The following is a 20,523-nucleotide window of genomic DNA, read 5'->3' as shown; positions in this document are numbered from 1 at the left end:
ACAGGCGAATGACAGCAACTCTGCGACGCAAAACGCGTAGTGGAGGCGGGGCAGAACATTTGAAAGTGGCGGGCACCGACCGAAATTCTCTTTTGAGATAACAATAATCAAACGTTCAGTTTAGATTTCTTACGACAACTGGTGTGTGGTTATATGCGATTTATGAACTGACAATTGTTATTCTATCGTCTGAATTATATTTTTTTTAGAAACGTTTAGCAAGCTAAAGGCACACACATTTTAGCTAACGTTAGCTAGCCACTGTTCAGCTCATTGCAGGGGTGAAGACCAACGTCTTGTCAGACCCAAAGGTAAGTGACCGTCCTCCTTAGCTATCTACTACATGTATTTGGATGGGTATGGCATGAGTCATGGGGGTTAGCTAGCCCGATGATATAGTCAAGTTAACGTTAACTAGACAGGTACTGTAGCTAGCTAAGTGTGCTGGCTAACACAAACAGCCGCGGTCCGTACTATTATCAGAGGGGTTTGGTCGGTTGTGAATAGAATCACAATGAGGCTAAAATGGCTTTCACAAAATACATTTCCTATGTGCAAATCTTCCAATGACAACATTGCTTTAAAGAATTGGCCACCTTCACACACTCCTGTTTTGGATCTGTCAATCACCTGATTTCGAAGCATGACAAAGGAGGATGATAAGTCGATCCCTGTGCGGGTTGCCCTGCGGTGTCGACCTTTGGTTGCTAAAGAAATCAACGAGGGTTGCCAGACCTGTCTCACTTTCGTGCCAGGGGAGCCACAGGTCAGCAATCTATGCCACAAAGACAAAGCACTTATCCTGATGTTTTATGTATCCGATTTCATACCTAGCTACATAAATAAAATAATTTTCTAATATAATTAATTTCTCTTGCAGGTGGTTGTTGGAACTGAAAAGGCGTTCACATACGATTATGTATTTGATCCTACAACTGAACAAGAGGAAGTCTTCAACAGTGCTGTTTCACCATTATTGTGTGGTCTTTTTAAAGGTATGGAAGACAAACCTTTTACTTTCACACAGTGTTACCCATAAAACCAGTAAGCTGACAAAATGGGATGGGATCAATCAGCTGTATGTTTCTACTTATCTTTTAAGGCTATCACGCTACCGTGCTTGCATATGGACAGACTGGTTCAGGGAAGACCTTTTCTATGGGAGGAACCTACACCTCGGCCCAGGAGAATGAGCCCACCGTTGGAGTCATCCCCAGGGTGGTCAGAATGATCTTCCAGGAAAGGGAGAAGCATACAGATTGTGAAATCTCTCTTATAGTGTCTTATCTGGAGGTGTGTGGGAACCTCTTATTTTTATTATTTGATTGTCATAACACAAAGCCATAGTTTGATTGTAATAGCAGACAAAATCTTTTCCATTCCTCTTCTCAGAAAATCAAAACAGGGAGTTGTAAATGCTAAAAAAGCGAGTATACTGATTTAATGAAGAAATACATCTCTTTGGTTCTGGAAGTATCCTGTGCGTGTTTTTCTGTAACATTATGTCTACATTTTATTTGCCATAGATATACAATGAAGAGATCCTGGACTTGCTCTGTCCATCGGCATCCAAAGATAAACCATCAACCATCAACATTCGGGAGGACCCCAAAGAGGGCATAAAGGTGAGTGAACTGTCTGTAACGTTGAACATGTTGCCTTAATGTGTTTAAATGGACCGTTTGTTTTAATCCATTCTCCATCTCCCTCCCCATCTTAGATTGTGGGCCTGACTGAGAGACAGGTGATGTCTGCCCATGAGATGGTAGGCTGCTTGGAGCTGGGGAACTCAGCCCGCACTGTGGGCTCTACTGCGATGAATGCTGCCTCGTCTCGCTCCCACGCAATATTCACCATCACCCTGGAGCAGCGCAGGGGGACAGACAAGTCAGTCTCTTGCTTTCTCCCATAGATCTCACCTTCTAATGTTCTTCGAGGAAACGTTGCAGTTCGGATCGGATGGATCGGATACACGGAGCGGAGCATAAATATTGTTAATAGACAAATATCTCTTGATATAGATAATTCAATTCACTTTATTTAAGTTTGTCTGCAAGTTGATTTGTCCTCCGTTCTTCCTTTTTGTTTCCAAATGTGTGTTTTAGATCTGACAATGTGGTGTCAAAACTACATCTGGTGGATCTGGCTGGCTCTGAGAGACAGAAAAAGACCAAAGCTGAGGGAGATCGTCTGAAGGAAGGTGAGTTGATTACCAGAAGCTAATCCTTTATATAACAAGCTTTCACTGACTGTATTAATCTGTTTACTTTAGTATTGTTATGGTCAATTATTAGCACAATCTACGTGTTTTAAATGACAGTCCCAGTTCAAATTCAATGTTTGATTTAGTTCAGTATCAGAGTCTTATTGATTCTCTGCTTTCATCCTGTCTGCTCCAGGCATCAGCATCAACCGAGGCCTGCTCTCCCTGGGCAACGTGATCAGCGCCCTCGGTGACGAGAGCAAGAAAGGCACCGGCTTTGTGCCCTACAGGGACTCTAAACTAACCAGACTGCTGCAGGGTGAGTGCTCAAATGGATGGATCTAGACGTTATTGACACTAACTGTGTTTGGGCAGTCCAAATCCCAGGATTACCGCCCATAGGCTCTTTCTGGGTCCAGTATCAATTTAGGATTTGCTTATAAGTACAATGCAGCCTAACATAACAAAGATGGTGTCATGTGGTACAAGACCTTGTGGTAGTCAGATGACTGAAAGAGCAGTCAAGAGATGACTGAGGGAGCAGTCAAGAGATGACTGAGGGAGCAGTCAAGAGATGACTGAGGGAGCAGTCAAGAGATGACTGAGGGAGCAGTCAAGAGATGACTGAGGGAGCAGTCAAGAGATGACTGAGGGAGCAGTCAAGTTATATACCCTTAGGCAGACAAGGGCAACTGGCCTACATCACGGTTGACAACTCCACTTTGTCCAACTCCCAGAGTGCAAAGAACCTTGGTGTGACCATCGACAACACCCTGTCGTTCTCTGCAAACGTCAAAGCAGTGCCGGCTTTACTGCATATGTGGATGTGGTTACGCAGATCTGTGAGCCCCTGCGGCCGCTCATGATGATTTCAGATTTTGTGGCCCCCACCCCCATCCGTTGTCCATCCCTGCCCTAAGGCATTCAACACAACAAGCATTCATTAAAATCTAGCATGTTTTTCTTAGATTTAGAGACTGAATCGGTTGTATATATATTATACAAAGACTTCATGTTTTAAAGTGGGGGTTAAATAATAAATACTGCTCTCCTTCAGATTCATTGGGAGGTAACAGCCACACCTTGATGATCGCCTGCATCAGCCCTGCAGACTCCAACATAGAGGAGACCATCAACACGTTGCGTTACGCTGACAGAGCCCGCAAGATAAAAAACAAACCTGTCGTCAACGTGGACCCTCGAGCTGCTGAAATGAAACGTCTGAAGCAGCAGGTAGTGACCACCTTACTGAGTGACCGTACAATTTGTGTGTTGAAGTGGACATGATTTTAAGTGTCCATTGTTTTGATGGGAACGTTTCCTCTTTTGAACACAGGTCCAGGAGTTACAGGTGATGCTTCTGCATGCACGTGGAGGTGTGGCACCAGTGCTTTCTGGGTAATTACTATGCTATTTATTTTGGGATAATTTCCCCAACTAAGATGCAGTCAGGTGTAAAGTTATTTGCTCCCTTGATAACGATCAGCAAATAAAATAAATAAATAATACAATACTGGGCTATATTGCATGCACAGAGAAAAATATTTTGTTTAACAAGTAATACAAACAAACAAAGATGGGGGTGAAAATGATTGGCATCCCTGTTTTCAGTACTCCCTTTGGGAGGATAATGACACTGAGCCTTTTTCTAAAATGTTTTTTGAGATTAGAGACCACTTTGTTCCACAAATAAATGGTTAATTGACCACAAAATAAACATTTTGCAATGGTCATCTCAGTCTCTGGACTTGAACCCCATTAAAAACTGGTTTGAATTGAAGAGGGCAGTCCATAAGCACAGACGAAGGATAACAAGGAAAACGGGTGTTTTCTTCCCCTTTTTTATATTTGGTTATTTTTTTTCTTTTACAAAATGTTTCAGAGTAATTGTGTTACTATCAAATAATATACTGCTAAAAAAAATACAGGGAACACTTAAACAACACATCCTAGATCTGAATGAAAGAAATTATCTTATTAAATACTTTTTCTTTACATAGTTGAATGTGCTGACAACAAAATCACACAAAAATAATCAATGGAAATCCAATTTATCAACCCATGGAGGTCTGGATTTGGAGTCACACTCAAAATTAAAGTGGAAAACCACACTACAGGCTGATCCAACTTTGATGTAATGTCCTTAAAACAAGTCAAAATGAGGCTCAGTAGTGTGTGTGGCCTCCACGTGCCTGTATGACCTCCCTACAACGCCTGGGCATGCTCCTGATGAGGTGGCGGATGGTCTCCTGAGGGATCTCCTCCCAGACCTGGACTAAAGCATCCGCCAACTCCTGGACAGTCTGTGGTGCAACGTGGCGTTGGTGGATGGAGCGAGACATGATGTCCCAGATGTGCTCAATTGGATTCAGGTCTGGGGAACGGGCGGGCCGGTCCATAGCATCAATGCCTTCCTCTTGCAGGAACTGCTGACACACTCCAGCCACATGAGGTCTAGCATTGTCTTGCATTAGGAGGAACCCAGGGCCAACCGCACCAGCATATGGTCTCCACAAGGGGTCTGAGGATCTCATCTCGGTACCTAATGGCAGTCAGGCTACCTCTGGCGAGCACATGGAGGGCTGTGCGGCCCCCCCAAAGAAATGCCACCCCACACCATGACTGACCCACTGCCAAACCGGTCACGCTGGAGGATGTTGCAGGCAGCAGAACGTTCTCCACGGCGTCTCCAGACTGTCACGTGCTCATTGTGAACCTGCTTTCATCTGTGAAGAGCACAGGGCGCCAGTGGCGAATTTGCCAATCTTGGTGTTCTCTGGCAAATGCCAAACGTCCTGCATGGTGTTGGGCTGTAAGCACAACCCCCACCTGTGGACGTCGGGCCCTCATACCACCCTCATGGAGTCTGTTTCTGACCGTTTGAGCAGACACATGCACATTTGTGGCCTGCTGGAGGTCATTTTGCAGGGCTCTGGCAGTGTTCCTCCTGCTCCTCCTTGCACAAAGGCGGAGGTAGCGGTCCTGGTGCTGGGTTGTTGCCCTCCTACGGCCTCCTCCACGTCTCCTGATGTACTGGCCTGTCTCCTGGTAGGGCCTCCATGCTCTGGACACTACGCTGACAGACACAGCAAACCTTCTTGCCACAGCTCGCATTGATGTGCCATCCTGGATGAGCTGCACTACCTGAGCCACTTGTGTGGGTTGTAGACTCCGTCTCATGCTACCACTAGAGTGAAAGCACTGCCAGCATTCAAAAGTGACCAAAACATCAGCCAGGAAGCATAGGAACTGAGAAGTGGTCTGTGGTCCCCACCTGCAGAACCACTCCTTTATTTGGGGTGTCTTGCTAATTGCCTATAATTTCCACCTGTTGTCTATTCCATTTGCACAACAGCATGTGAAATGTATTGTCAATCAGTGTTGCTTCCTAAGTGGACAGTTTGATTTCACAGAAGTGTGATTGACTTGGAGTTACATTGTGTTGTTTAAGTGTTCCCTTTATTTTTTTGAGCAGTGTATAATTTCCCCCTTGTTTCTTTGTTGTTTTTTGTATATAATATAGCTCAGTATTTTGATTATTTTATAGTCTTTTTGCACATCCTTATCAATGGTGCCAATAATCCTGGACCAGACTATATGTCGTCCTCTCCATCTATTGAGCCAAGGAGTCTGTCAACCTATGATGACTGAACATCCGTACTGGGAACATTTGTTCTCTGAAAAGGTCTGAGCCAGCGGAGAACGTGTCTAAGATCCTGGAGCGGACCCGTACCCTACAGGATGAGAATAACAAGCTGAGCCGCGCGCTGAGCGAGGCAGCTGGCCAGACTGCCCTGATGCTTGAGAGGATCATCATGGTGAGGATGAGGGCCTGCACTAGTCTAGGACTGGCTCTGTCATACTGCAGGCCATGCCAACATCACATAGCAACGCTCACTGACCATCCTTAAACATATCATTTTCCTTTTTAGTTATTCATCTTTGGAAAGATATTTGGAGTTATTACCATGTTCGTCACGTGTGCCATCCTTTTTGTCACCCCACCCACAGACAGATCAAGCAAATGAGAAGCTGCAAAGCAAACTGGAAGAGTTGAGGCAGCATGCAGCGTAAGTCTGAGCGTGTTTTTGTGAACTAACACTCGCACTTGATCCCCCCCCTACGAGCTCTGACTTTTCTGATGGCTACTTTTTTGAGGAAAAGTTTCCTTACTATGACTGTGATATGTGGTTGTCCCACCTAGCTATCTTAAGATGAACGCACAAACTGTACGTCGCTGTGGATAGGAGACTCTAAGGACTACGCTGTAAACATTTAAATTTCATGTGCTGTGCCCATTGTCTGATTAGGTAATTGGCACCATAATGATTTGTGTTAAAACACAAGGCTTATCATTTAGGTGTAAGGTGGACCTGCAGAGGGTGATGGAGACTCTGGAGGACCAGGAGCTGAAGGAGAATGTGGAAGTGATCCAGAATCTGCAGCACGTCATCCTGCAGCTCCAGGTACGGCCAGACGAGGGAGCGCTCACAAGGCTGGATCTACTGATTCATTACAGACTCCATTCAGTCCTCTGTGTTCAGCAAGCAAAGCATTTTCCCCCTGAATTTCATAGTAGCTAAGCTGTTTCTGTGCAATGTCATAACCTTATTGATCATGCTAGTCATAAGGATAAAGGACACTTGATTTATTCTGTGTCATTGTACACATTGCATGTGTCAATGTTTGAATGGCTGGATATTTTAGTTCCCTTCCCCATAAGAAGCTGGTCTGCATCCTGTCTGGGTAATAATGTCTGCTCTTTTCCTCCAGGATGAGAGTGCTGGCCTTGCTGCATCCATTGAGGCGTTGGCTGCAGACTGTGGGGCTGAAGGAGAGGAGAGCTCTGATGGGCCAGGGAGTGGCAGCGGGACCCCAACTGATGGCTCTCCTTCAGTAAGTCTGGTCATCTAGAACCACTCCTCTAATGCAGAATGCTTCTGCTGCAGATTTACTCTTCCTGACATGTATCTGATTCTGTGCAGGTGTTTTGGGATTATTGTATTTTCACCGATTCTATAGAATTGTTGTGTGTTTTTACCTTTTGTACAACAGGTGTGTTTTTGTTACCATACAAACAAGCATACATCTCTTCACAGGCTGCTGCTGACAAGAACTCTTCAGAGGCCTTCACTACCCAGCATGCCCTGCGTCAGGCCCAGATGTCCAAGGAGTTGATTGAGCTCAACAACGTTCTGGCTCTGAAGGAGGAGTTTGTCAGGAAGATGTGCCAGAACGACAGCCACCTGGAGCCTATGCAGACGGAACACCAGGTAGGGCTGGAGATGAGACTGGAGAGAAAATATGGGTGGCTGTTAAGGAGGTTCAGAGGGCTGAAACGGGAGGGCAACACCAGCACAGCACTTTGATTCTTATCCACTGGGAAGGTTTCAAACTGAACTGTTGGAGCAGCTTTTTAATCTAAACTCCTCATTAACGGTTCCCCTCTAGAATAACATCAAGAGCCTGCAGACATCAGTGGGCTCTCTGCAGAAGGAAAAGGAGGACCTCATCCAGGCTCTCCAGTCTGCCAAGAAGGATGTCAATCAGGCTAAGTAAGACTAAGTATTTCAATAGCGTCTTTATGTTCAGGGTGTGTAGTCAATTCATATGATAGTTATCTGTCACGAGTTTCCCTCTTTGATAGCCACGAGCTTGGTGTGTAACAGAACTTTACGTTTAGTATAAGCATTTCTCTGCAGTAGAATGGAATCATCAATCTCATTTCCTTCTGTCTTTCTCCCTCTCTCTCTCTCCATCTTTCTCCAGGCTGAGTGAGCAACGGAGGAAGCGTCTGCAAGAGCTGGAGGCTCAGATCACAGACATGAAGAAGAAGCTCCAGGAGCAGTCCAAACTCCTCAAGGTCAAAGAGTCCTCTGTTCGCAGCGTGGCCAAGCTCAACCATGAGATCCAGGTATGACCGGGTGCTTGCCTCTGGTGTGTCACTGTCATGACACCGCGGGGATACTGTGAGCTGTGGATATACCAGTTACTCTGAACTAATGGGCACTGTTTTTCAGGACAATGAGAGGCTTTCAGTCTGGATCTGATCAGTCAGTGGGCTTTTGAAATGAAATGGTTGAATGTGATCTAATGATGGTACTCTAAGACGAGGTTGTTGATGGCTTCTCTGATTGTCTGCTCTCTTTCCCTGTAGGCTATGAAGAGTCAGCGTGTACAGCTGATGAGGCAGATGAAGGAGGACTCTGAGAAGTTCAGAGTGTGGAAGAACAAGAAGGACAAGGAGGTGCTTCAGCTCAAGGAGAAGGTGTGTGTGTGATGTGTGGGAGCGACTCTGTGGTGGACTCACCAGTCCATAGATAAGGCACACTGTTCACCACTTTCATTTCCATGTGGTTTAGATGATTGATTTAGTATTTTTCAATAACAATACATTTCTCACCTCTCTCAGGACCGTAAACGTCAGTTTCAGATGGTAAAGCTTGAGAGTGACTTCCAGAAGCAGGCTAATGTCCTGCGTCGTAAAACTGAGGAGGTGAGGCCTGGGTCTATTCAGTGGTGTAAAAATTCTTGAAAGTACTACTTAAGTAGTTTTTTGGGGTATCTGTACTTTACTATTTATATTTTTGACCACTTTTTTATTTTTACTTCATTACATTCCTAAATAAAATGTTACTTTTTACTCCATGCATTTTCCCTGACACCAAAATGTACTCATTACATTTTGAATGCTTAGCAGGACAGGAAAATGGTCTAATTCACGCACTTATCAAGAGAACATGCCTGGTCATCTACTGCCTCTGATCTGGCAGACTCAATAAACACAAATGCTTTGTTTGTAAATGATGTCTGAGTGTTGGAGCATGCCCCTGGCTATCTGTAAATTAAAAAAAAAAACAAGAATGGTGCTGTCTGGTTTGCTTTATATAAGGAATTTGAAATGATTTATACTTTTACTTTCGATACTTAAGTATGTTTTAGCAATTACATTTACTTTTGATACTTAAGTATATTTAAAACCAAATACTTTTACTCAAGTAGGATTTTACTGGGTGACTTTCTATTAAGGTATCTTTTACTCAAGTATGACAATTGGATACTTTTTCCACCACTGGGCCTAATCGACCAGGAAAACATGTTTTGTGTCAATTCTTTAATTGTTGTTAGCTGGAACTGTGGTGAGCGGTAGTTCTAACTCTACAGGTGTTCTCCTTCAGGCCGCAGCAGCCAATAAGCGTCTGAAGGATGCCCTGCAGAAGAGGAGTGAGGTGGCAGAGAAACGGAAGGATATCCATTACAGAGGGATGGAGGGAGCAGCTGGGAGAGTGAAGGTCTGGTCAACTATATTTGTTTGGTTCTGTTTGTGTACTGTGAATTAATTGATCAGCGATTTTTAGGGGGTCCTGGTTTGCAAGAAAGGAACTGATTGCCATAATGTGTTATGTGCATGCTGTGGTCTAAGTGATTGTGTGTGGTTTAAATGTGCTGCCTAGGGTTGTGAAATTTCAATAAATTCCATGTTTTTCAAAAATCCTGGTTTTATGATTTGTGGAATACGGAGGGAAACCAGGGAATTTATTGAAAGGTTGTGTAATTTTGCAACCCTAGTACTGTCACTGTGTATGAATGACTGAGTAATGTATGCTGTTACCTGAATGTGTGGGCAGACCTGGCTCCTGAACGAGGTGGAGGTGATGGTGAGCACAGGGGAGGCGCGGCGCCACCTGCAGGACCTGCTGGAGGACAGGAAGATCCTGGCAGAGGAGATCTCCCAACTCAAACAACAGATGGAGGCCGGGGAGCGGCCTGCTGCCAAAGTCAGGGTAAGTGGAGTCCTTGTCTTAAAAAGATCAATGACAATCTGAGCTTTTACTAAATGAGGTGTCAGTGGAAATTTCCACTGCTAGGCTATATGAGGAAATGATGCTTCTCTGTTTTTCTACAGGAGTTAGTTCAAGGGGAATGGAAACACTAGGCTTTAGAACACCAGCTAACTAAATTGCCAGATTGGCATTGTTGCATCACTGGCAGGATTTCCAAAAACTGTCTCAAAGACCATGAACTCTGCGTGCATTAATGAGCAAATTTAGCTAATGTCTAACCATATATGAAAACATGATACATAGTTTAAAAGCTGAGAAACAGCCATTTCAAATGATATGACATATAATAGCACCACATGAATCAAATGGTAATCAGTCAAGAATAAATACCTGTGGAAAATCTAGGCTTTTGTCCCCTAAACATATGCTATTTACATAACTTCCTAATGACGATGGAGGAAAAACTGAGCATGTTAAGTCTTCCTTATTTTACAAGGATTGAAAATCTAAAATCAGAATAGTAATACCTTTTATTGTGAATGAGTTACAGCTGTTTTAGTGAATGTGGCATTTTTCTAGAATTCTAAGGAATGTTCCGTTATCAGAAACCTATCTGGATTGTATATTAACTACATATCTCCACCAAAACATTACAAGTGCATTTGATTTTACATATGATAAGGAAAGACACCAAGGTAATATTAATAAGTCAAGAACATTATTTAAGTACCTTTATTGAGGGGAATACATCTCATTCAAACCTGAAAACAAAATCAAGTTACATCTCAAATTGGAATTACAAGAAGGATTAAGGCATACATTTTAACCCCCCTCGAAGAGTCAAAATGGGAACAAATTTAAAAGCATACAGGTGAGGTGAAATGACTAGTTACCAGCTGAGCTACTGGGTGAAGATTAGGAGTATGTTTACTAGTGCCTATGTCTGCAATGAGTCACATTTAATAAAATAATTTCATCACAAAAATAATTGGTCCCCTGCGATGCATAACTGCTTGCCCTTGCATTCTGGTGCAACACAAACAAACCATGCCATTTCCTCCTATCTTTCCTCTAACAAAGCCAACAATTTCTAGAGTAGTCCTGCAGTACATTGAAGTTCACCTAGGTTCAACTAGGCTGTGAGGGTGTGACTGTCCCTCAGCCCTGTCTGCAGCCTCCGCAGCATGTTGTCCTGTCTGCCATTGACACTGTTGGGACAGCTTCTATTGACTTCCTGGTGCACAGGTGACATGTCTACAGGGTGGTCCTCCTCATGAAGGTCTAAGCTAGAGGGGGAGGGAGCTAATATAAAGTATGTAAAGGTCTAATAGTACATAACAATAATAAGTCATTAGCAGTTAGAACAGGATGATTTAGGCTTGTTACCAAGCTACCAGCCTGAGCTGACTACCAGCCTAATTATTTTTAGGAGTCATAGATAAACAGATACCTAATGAAATATCTAGCTAACTAATGATTATATGGGTATCATACTTTTTGACTGGTAAAATATCAATCCTGCTGCAGCCCTCTTGTGGGTGGCTGGCTATCAGCTACTGTAGAATCAGGCTCTAGCCAGTTCATTTTAGCTCTTAGCTATACCAATGACAAATGCTCTTCAAACTGATAGTATGAGCATTTGATTTTGTACAGTTATCAAAGACAACATTTAATGTAAAAAAGACAAGAGAAGTGCATAGTCAAGTAGATGGCTAGCTCGCTACCTTTCCTCGTTTTGACTGACTGATAAAAAGACAATCTGAAAAAATACTATAATTACCAACATAAAAACAAATTGAATACAGTTTCTTACCTTAATGTTGTTGTCCTTATCTCAGTGACAAAGCTGTCAAAGTTATGAGAACCCTTTCAGGTCCAGTGGAGGCAAGGCGCCTCGCGGTGGAAGCATTCACTTTCAGTCCCCTGCCGAAACTCACAATTTGCTCAATCCTGCCAATGACGCATTGGCGTCAGTTGTTTCTATAGCAATTCAAGATGCCGCTACCCATACCTCCTAATAAACATTCAATATCAAAACCCTAAAAATAGAGATGTTAAATGCATATTGTTTAGTATTAGAGGACAGAATACATCTCTTTGCTTAGCTTTACTTCCTGAAGTGTTTCCATTCCCCTTTTAACAGTTTTTACTGTGTTTTCTCTCCCCTTTCTCTCTTGCTCTACTCCCACAGCGTCGGACCCTCATCATCTCAGAGCTGGAGAGCCAGGGAGAGCTGGAGGTGTCTCTCAGCAAACAGGTGGACAATCTGGGGACAGAGATAAACCTCAGGTGAGTCTGACTAGTACAAAACGTACTTATTACCTCCTGCAGCTGAGGGATTCCTTCTAACTTAAACATTGACCTATATTACTTCCCGCAGCTGAGGGATTCCTTCTAACCTAAACGTTGACCTATATTACTTCCTGCAGCTGAGGGATTCCTTCTAACCTAAAAATTGACCTATATTACTTCCCGCAGCTGAGGGATTCCTTCTAACCTAAACGTTGACCTATATTACTTCCTGCAGCTGAGGGATTCCTTTTAACCTAAGCATTGACCTATATTACTTCCTGCAGTTGAGGGATTCCTTCTATCCAAACACTAAACATTGACCTCACCTTACTGCTAATGCGTTTTGATTTTATTACATGACTCTACTGACGTGAAAGGCATCCACATAATTTGTCTTTCAGTTGCATTGCATTGCTATGCATTTTTGCACTGTCATTGTGAATTCCTGGCCTACCTCCCCTTGGCTTTCCTGGAGAAATGTTGTCATAGTGAGGCTTTGCTCCAAAGCTTTTCACACCTTCCAAAGCATACGCCTTCCCCATCTGTTCTTTCCTTAATTCCTGTTGATAGGATATTGTGACGGCTGCCAAACGCAAGTCCTTTAGAACAGAGTAATGATATGTGAGAAAGTATTTAAATTTGGGCAGGAAAATCAAACTTTATTTGTGTAGACCCTACTGTGAAATGGTTACTTATAAAGCCCTTATCCATCAGTGCAGTTTTAAGAAGAGTTCTAAAAAAAAAAGCTAAGTTACACAATAAAATAACAATTACGAGGCTTTTTACAGGGGGTACTGGTACCGAGTCAATGTGCGGGGGTACAGGTTAGTCGAGGTAATTTGTACATGTAGGTAAGGGTGAAGTGACTATGCAAAGATAATAAACAGCGAGTAACAACAAAGGGGGGTCAATGTAAATAATTGTTCAGCAGTCTTATGGCTTGGGGGTAGAAGCTGTTAAGGAGCCTTTTGGACCTAGACTTGGTGCTCCGGTACCACTTGCCATGCAGTAGCAGAGAGAGCAGTCTATGACTTGAGTCTTTGACCATTTTTTTTGGGCCTTCCTGTCACACCGCCTAGTATATAGGTCCTGGATGGCAGGAAGCTTTTCCCCAGTGATGTACTGGGCCGTACGCACTACCCTTTGTAGTGACTTGCGGTCGGAGGCCGAGCAGTTGCCGTACCAGGCAGTGATGCAACCAGTTAGGATGCTCTCGATGGCGCAGCTGTAGAACATTTTGAGGATCTGGGAACCCATGCCAAATATTTTCAGTCTCCTGAGGAGGTAAAGGTGTTGTCGTGCCCTCTTCGTGACTGTCTTGGTGTGTTTGGACCATGATAGTTCATTGGTGATGTGGACACCAAGGAACTTGAAGCTCTCAACCTGCTCCACTTCTGCCCCGTTGATGTTAATGGGGGCCTGTTCGGCCCACCTATTCCTGTAGTCCCCAATCAGCTCCTTTGTCTTGCTCACATTGAGGGAGAGGTTGTTGTCCTGGCACCACAGGGCTAGGTCTCTGACCTCCTCCCTATAGGCTGTCTTGTCGGTGATCAGGCCTACCACTGTTGTATCATCAGCAAATTTAATGGTGTTGGAATCGTGTTTGGCCACGCAGTCGTGTGTGTGAACAGGGAGTACAGGAGGGGACTGAGTACACACCCCTGAGGGGCCCCAGTGTTGAGGATCAGCGTGGCAGACGTGTTCTTGCCTGCCCTTACCACCTGGGGGTGGCCCGTCAGGAAGTCCAGGATCCTGTTGCAGAGGGAGGTATTTAGTCCCAGGGTCCTTAGCTTAGTGATGAGCTTCGTGGGCACTATGGAGTTGAACGCTGAGCTGTAGTCAATGAACAGCATTCTCACATAGGTGTTCCTTTTGTCCAGGTGGGAAAGGGCAGTGTGAAGTGCGATTGAGATTACGTCATCTGTGGATCTGTTTGGGCGGTATGGGAATTGGAGTGGGTGTAGGGTATCCAGGAGGATGCTGTTGATGTGAGCCATGACTAGCCTTTCACGGGGCGGTAATCATTTAGGCAGGTTACCTTCGCTTCCTTGGGCACAGGGACAATGGTGGTCTGCTTGAAACATGTAGGTATTACATACTCGGTCAGGGAGAGGTTGAAAATGTCAGTGAAGACACTTGCCAGTTGGTCCATGCATGCTTTGATTACATGTCCTGGTAATCCGTCTGGCCCTGTGGCTTTGTGAATGTTGACCTGTTTAAAGGTCTTACTCACATCGGCTGCCGAGAGCGTTATCACACAGTCATCCATAACAGCTGGTGCTCTGATGCATGCTTCAGTGTTGCTTGCCTCGAAGTGAGCATTAAAGGCATTTAGCTCGTCTGGTGGGCTTGCGTCACTGGGCAGCTCACGTCCGGGTTTCCCTTTGTAATCTGTAATAGTTTTCAAGCCCTGCCACATCCGACGAGCGTCAGAGCCGGTGTAGTTTGAATCCATCTTAATCCTGTATTGACGCTTTGCCTGTTTTGATGGTTCGTCCGAGGGCATTGCGGGATTTCTTGTAAGCATCCAGATTAGTGTCCCGCTCCTTGAAATCCGCAGCTCTGGCCTTTAGCTCGATGCAGATGTTGCCTGTAATCCATGGTTTCTGGTTGGGATATGTACGTACGGTCACTGTGAGGACGATGTTGTCGATGCAGTTATTGATGAAGCGGATGACGGAGGTGGTATACTCCTCAATGCCATTGGATGAATCCCGGAACATATTCCAGTCTGTGCTAGCAAAACAGTCCTGTAGCATCCGCGTCATCTGATCACTGGCACTTCCTTATTTAGTTTTTGCTTGTAAGCAGGAATCGGGATGATAGAATTATGGTCAGATTTGCCAAATGGAGGGCGGGGGAGAGCTTTGTATGCATCTCTGTGTGGGGTAAAGGTGGTTTAGAGTTGTTTAAAAAAAAAAAAAAAAAAATTGTTTTAAAAAAATATATATTTTGTGGTTGCATATGCTGGTAGAAGTTAGGTAAAATGGATTTAAGTTTGCCCATTAAAGTCCCCGGCCACTAGGAGCGCTGCTTCTGGATGAGCATTTTCTTCTTTGTTTATGGCCTGATAGAGTTGGTTGAGTGCGGTCTTAGTGCCAGCATCGGTCTGTGGTGGTAAATAGACGGCTACAAATAATATAGATGAGAACTCTCTTGGTAGATAGTGTGGTCTACAGCTTATCATAATGTACTCTACCTCAGGCGAGCAATACCTCGAGACTTCTTTAATATTAGACATCGCACACCAGCTGTTATTGACAAATAGACACACACCCCCACCCCTCGTCTTACCAGACGCAGCGTCTCTGTTCTGTCGGTGCGTGGAAAATCCCGCCAGCTCATTCATGTGTATTTTTATAGACAAACATTCACATGTAATGTTCCATGGTTTTCCTCCTAGGAGTGCCCAGATAGCTGACCTACAACAGAAGGTTCTGGATGCAGACAATGAGGGGCGCTTGAAGCAACGCTGGGACAACATCACTACTATGGTGGAGGCCAAGTGTGCCCTCAAGGTCCTCATGTCAGAGGTAAGACATGAGCTTATTTGCGTATTGTTGAACTACAAGCTTATTAGTCTAAAAAAATGTCATTGTCTTGAAAAGAATGTCATTCTCTGCCTATTAGCCTACCTTGTAAGCTAATGTTTATTGACAAAATACATGGCAACCCAAAATGTCATTTGACATTTGTTCTTTTAGCATATGCTCTTATCCAGAGCAACTTACAATTAATATCACCGCCTCCGCAGTTGGTGTCTGCCAAAACGACCAGTTCTACGCTGGAGAGCGAGCTAAAGCAGGAGAAAAGCAACGTGCTGGACCTGCAGAAGACACTGTGTGACGAGAGGAAACTGATGTCTACCATGGACATGGAGCACCAGCACCACCTGGTGGAGCTGGAGCAGATGCACCAGGACAAGGTCCTGTACCTCCTGGGTCAGCTGCAGAGCAAGGAGAGCAAGTCAGTGGAGAAAAAACAGGAGGAGGAGACTTCAAAAAGAGAGCGGGAGCTTCTGCAGCGCCTCAAGTTCCAGGTCTGTCACACTGTCCTCTCAGCTACTGTGCACACTGACATTCTGGAGGAATGTTCATCAGGGTCATACAGTCAGGTCTATTTATGTGCTTATGGACTTGTTTCTGCTATTAATCCTCATTATCCAAGCAGGTTGATTTGACTTCAAGTTCAACTCAAAGTGTTGTGTTTTAGACAAAACTCTGTCAAAGACTGATCAGGGTGAATATAGGTATTCTAACCCCGCTCCTAATTCAATGCCTGTCTCAACAGGAGGATGAGATTGAAAAGATGCGGGAATTGAATGAGCAAAACCAGAGGCTGATGGATGAAAATGAACAATACAAACAGGTAAATGCCCAGATGAGCATGTGCAAGGACAATAGAACACTTTAAAGTATGTACAACAACAAAGGTCTACAGTAGAGTTGGGTGGTATCCAGATTTTCATACAGTCATACTGTTTCTGTACTATACTGGGGTCTACGGTATTACCAGAAGTACGCACAAAACAATTTAGGCAATAGGGATCTTGATCCAGTTAGCAAACCAAATGCATTGCTGTAGCCCTGAGCTGGATATCATTTATTTCACATCTCAGATTTCTTATAGTTATACTTAACTTAAACACTCACAGGCCAGATATTAGGTATTTGTATTGTGCGTCCATCTTTATTTGCTTTTCATGTTTCCCCCACAGCTCCCTCTGCTGGGATCTCTTAATTGGGCCTATACTGACTGAATTTAAAATTATGCCCACCTGTGAAGTCTTGTTGTCATGACATTGATTGCCATTGCCTTGCACGCTGAGGAAGGGCTCATACCTGACACGTTCGTGCGGCAATACTAATGTCAATTTACTTTTGTTTACCGGAGTGCTGTCCTATTACTGTTCTTTTCATTATATACAAGGATCCAAACCCGATTTTTAAAGTTTATATAAGGTGGAGTCGAGCATGTTTGTTTATTAGGTACACAATCCCGTTCACGAAAATGGATGAGTCACATGGCTGTGGTTTGCTATATAATGCAGGCATCGAGACATGCAGTTACTGTTCGTTAGAACGTGGAGAACGGGTGACCTAAGCGACTGTGAGCGTGGTATGATAGCCGGTGCCATGCTCCAGATCCAGCATCTCAGAAACAACCGGCTTCCTGGGCTTTTCAAGCACGACAGTGTCTAGGGTTTACCGAGAATGGTGTGACAAACAAAAACCATCCAGTCAGCGGCAGTCCTGTGGGCACAGCTCTTTGACGAGAGCGGTCGAAGGAGAATGGCAAGAATCGTGCACGCTAACAGGCGGGCCACAAACAGACAAATAACAGTGGTGTGCAGAACGGCATCTTGGAACGCACAGCTTGTCTATCCTGGTCACGGATGGGCTATTGCAGCAGACGACCACACCAGGTTCCACTCCTATCAGCTAAAAACAACAAGAAGAAGCAGCTACAGTGGGCAGGCGATCACCAACACTGGACAATTTAGGAGTGGAAAATCTTTGCCTGGTCAGAAAAACCCCAGTTTGTTTTGCGTCATGCGAATGGTATAGTCAGGATTTGGCGTAAGCAGCATGAGCCCATGGACCTATCCTGCCTAATGTAAACAGTACAGGCTGGTGTACTGGCGTCCAATCTTTTAATTTTATTATTTGACTAGGTAATTCAGTTAAGAACAAATTCTTATTTGCAATGATGGCCTACCCCGACCAAACCCGGACAACGCTGGGCCAATTGTGCGCCACCCTATGGGACTCCTATTCACCGGCGGTTGTGATACAGCCTGGAATCAAACCAGGGTCTATAGTGATGCCTCTAGCACTGAGATGCAGTGCCTTAGACTGCTGCGCCACTTGGGAGCCCAATCTGCAGTAACTGCGTGATGCCATTGCATCAGCATGGACCAACATCCATGTGTAACGTTTCCAACCTGTAGAACACATGGCCCGAAGAATTCAGGTAGTTCTGGAGGCAAAGGGGGGGAGTTGAACCTGGTACTAGATGGGTGTACGTAATGAACTGGCTCGTGAGTGTACTTATAAGCAGTGGCGTAGCAGGCAGCCCCCGCAAAGCGTGGGTGCCCCCAACCCCAAATGTTTATTTTCTTTAAATAATGTAAGGTATTTAAAATGATACCGTCGGTATTTCAAAACACCAACGGTATAAACGATATATCGCCAAAACCTAATCTACATGTAACCTAATATTAATTCATGTAATTTGTAAAGTGCTTTTCTCACACCCTAGGTGCTAAAAGCACAGGTTATTACAATTCTAAACATTTGTCTACTATTTGTTGAAACTGTCCATGTCAAGCAACTTTTGCTCTGTTTTCAGAAACTAACACTGCTCCAGTTGGCCAGTGGGAAAAAGATCAACAACCTACTGCCATCATCCACTCAGTCCCCAGATGACTCCTTTGAGTACATCCCGCGTAAGGTAAGCCACTGGCACGCTTCCTCACCAGTCTGTTTGATATCCAACTGTTAGAGTGGAAATGTCCCCCGTTCGAACCTAGGGGAAGATGACCCTGACTTAGACCAGTGCTAAGAGATTGCACCATCTCACGGCTGGTGTTCTTTACCTCCTGCAGCCTAAAGGCCGGCGTTTCACTACAGCCAGGGCTCCCCTGAAGATGGCCATTGACATGGAGGAGCTAGAGTCTCCCTCAGAGTCAGAGGAGGTTGAGTGGTGCCCTGAGAAGAATGAGAGCGGCCGGAACAGAAAGAGCTCCAATGTCAAAAAACCCAAGGCTACAGGGGTGAGAACAGACGTGATGTATAGGAAATCATTTAGTGAGACCGGGGCAACACTGTTAGTTGTTTAGAGATCATCAGATCACTATTCTTATGTATTTGTAATGTTAAGTGAGTTTTCACATCTGTATTCCTCTTCCTTCAGTGTGCCTGTAAGGGTCGCTGTGGCAACAAGCTGTGCCGGTGCCGTAAGGGAAAGATGAGCTGTGGGGAGAACTGCCAGTGTGACCATGAGAAGTGTCGCAACATGGATAACCAGGCGTCCAGTATAGTAAGTTAAAATTGTCCATCTGTTGTCAGATATCTGTATACCATAGGCTCCCTACATTCACTAGTGGGAGAATATTTCATTGTTTGTGCATTTTATTTTTCTTAATCATTTTCCTCTCTTCCTAAAATCAGGACTCCAGCGAGGTCACCGACGATGGGTCCAAAGATTTAGTTTCTATTCCTCAAGACCCCACGGCCATTAGCCCTGGGGACGCCACGTTCTTTAAACCACCCTGTGTCACTCCCACCAAGGTAGGCTCCTCTATACCAATAACACATCAGGGCGGTGACATACCCGTAACAGACTCATCACACATCACTGTTTAAGCTTAATTATGCCTTTGGTAGTGTTATGGTTGAATCTTTTGTGGTGGTATTCTTTTGCACAAAGCTGCATCTTAGGTGCGTATTGGGGTTTTCAGATCATGTCCTTATTGTGCTGAAAAGACGATCTTCCTTGCTGTGTTCTTATAGCTTGTGAGGAAGAGTGTCTCTGTCGAGGAAGAGGAAGATGAGGAGGATGAAGAGAGGAACACGGCCAGCTTCTTGAAGAAGAAAAAACGAGTCCTTACTAGCTTCCAGAACAGCTTTTTCTCTGGATGTACGCCCATCAGGGAAGAGTCTTAAGGTGGGCAAGGCATGCTAGTATAGACAAGACATGCAAGATCTTAGCCTCTGCTATAGGATAGTCCTTTTATCTGTTTGTTTTTTCAGTGTTTTGTTGGTCATTTTTCAATGTCTTTTAAATGTCCTCTTTTATGTTCCTTGTAATAAAGTGTAGCAATTGATTCTAAATGAGACATCACTCTTTTATCGGTCTAAATCTTAGAGGGCACAGAAATTCACTTACTGTGAACTGCCGTAAATGGCCTAATTATGAGGGCTAAAATACATTTAACGAGACTATTTTTAATTAGACAATCATACTAGGGAATTATTTGTCACTTGACATATAAACGTTTAATAGTTGTATGTAACTGATTTTCTATCAATAGAAATGGATCATTTTTAATACACATTTTTTGTTATCATAAATTAATAATTCATGATTTTTATTTTCTGTGGAAAATTGTTTTTGTTCCATAGTTAATAAATCAAACATTCTTAACTTGCAGTTATCTAACAAAAAACCTCTGACAAATCAAATGATCACCCAGCTTTGCAACGTTGTTCTTAGCATTCCCATTGAAGACTATTGCAGTGT

General features: G+C 44.1%; 1 protein-coding gene across 2 annotated transcripts; it reads left to right on the top strand.

The window, feature by feature from the left end:
- Positions 1-33: 33 nt before the first annotated feature.
- kif4 (kinesin family member 4) lies at positions 34-20,114 on the top strand. Of its 2 annotated transcripts, none has more exons than XM_014129164.2 (30): positions 34-311; positions 643-766; positions 881-995; positions 1,103-1,293; positions 1,527-1,625; positions 1,721-1,887; positions 2,106-2,200; positions 2,400-2,522; positions 3,261-3,436; positions 3,540-3,601; positions 5,889-6,021; positions 6,215-6,273; positions 6,564-6,669; positions 6,977-7,099; positions 7,303-7,476; positions 7,655-7,758; positions 7,973-8,117; positions 8,361-8,471; positions 8,616-8,699; positions 9,382-9,495; positions 9,832-9,987; positions 12,179-12,276; positions 15,683-15,812; positions 16,034-16,318; positions 16,570-16,647; positions 18,631-18,732; positions 18,887-19,054; positions 19,195-19,320; positions 19,452-19,571; positions 19,794-20,114. In XM_014129164.2, exons 2-30 carry the CDS (start codon positions 644-646, stop codon positions 19,944-19,946), a joined length of 3,720 nt encoding a protein of 1,239 aa, XP_013984639.1. In that variant the 5' UTR covers positions 34-311; position 643; the 3' UTR covers positions 19,947-20,114. The 2 variants fall into 2 exon arrangements, with proteins under 2 accessions (XP_013984639.1, XP_045545985.1); XM_045690029.1 differs by having other exon boundaries at positions 49-311; positions 587-766.
- The last annotated feature ends 409 nt before the right edge of the window (positions 20,115-20,523 follow it).

The sequence above is a fragment of the Salmo salar genome, chromosome ssa11 (assembly GCF_905237065.1).
Source record: "Salmo salar chromosome ssa11, Ssal_v3.1, whole genome shotgun sequence".
In the NCBI taxonomy this organism is placed as follows: Eukaryota; Metazoa; Chordata; class Actinopteri; order Salmoniformes; family Salmonidae; genus Salmo; species Salmo salar.
This window is presented reverse-complemented; position numbering and strand designations above follow the sequence as displayed.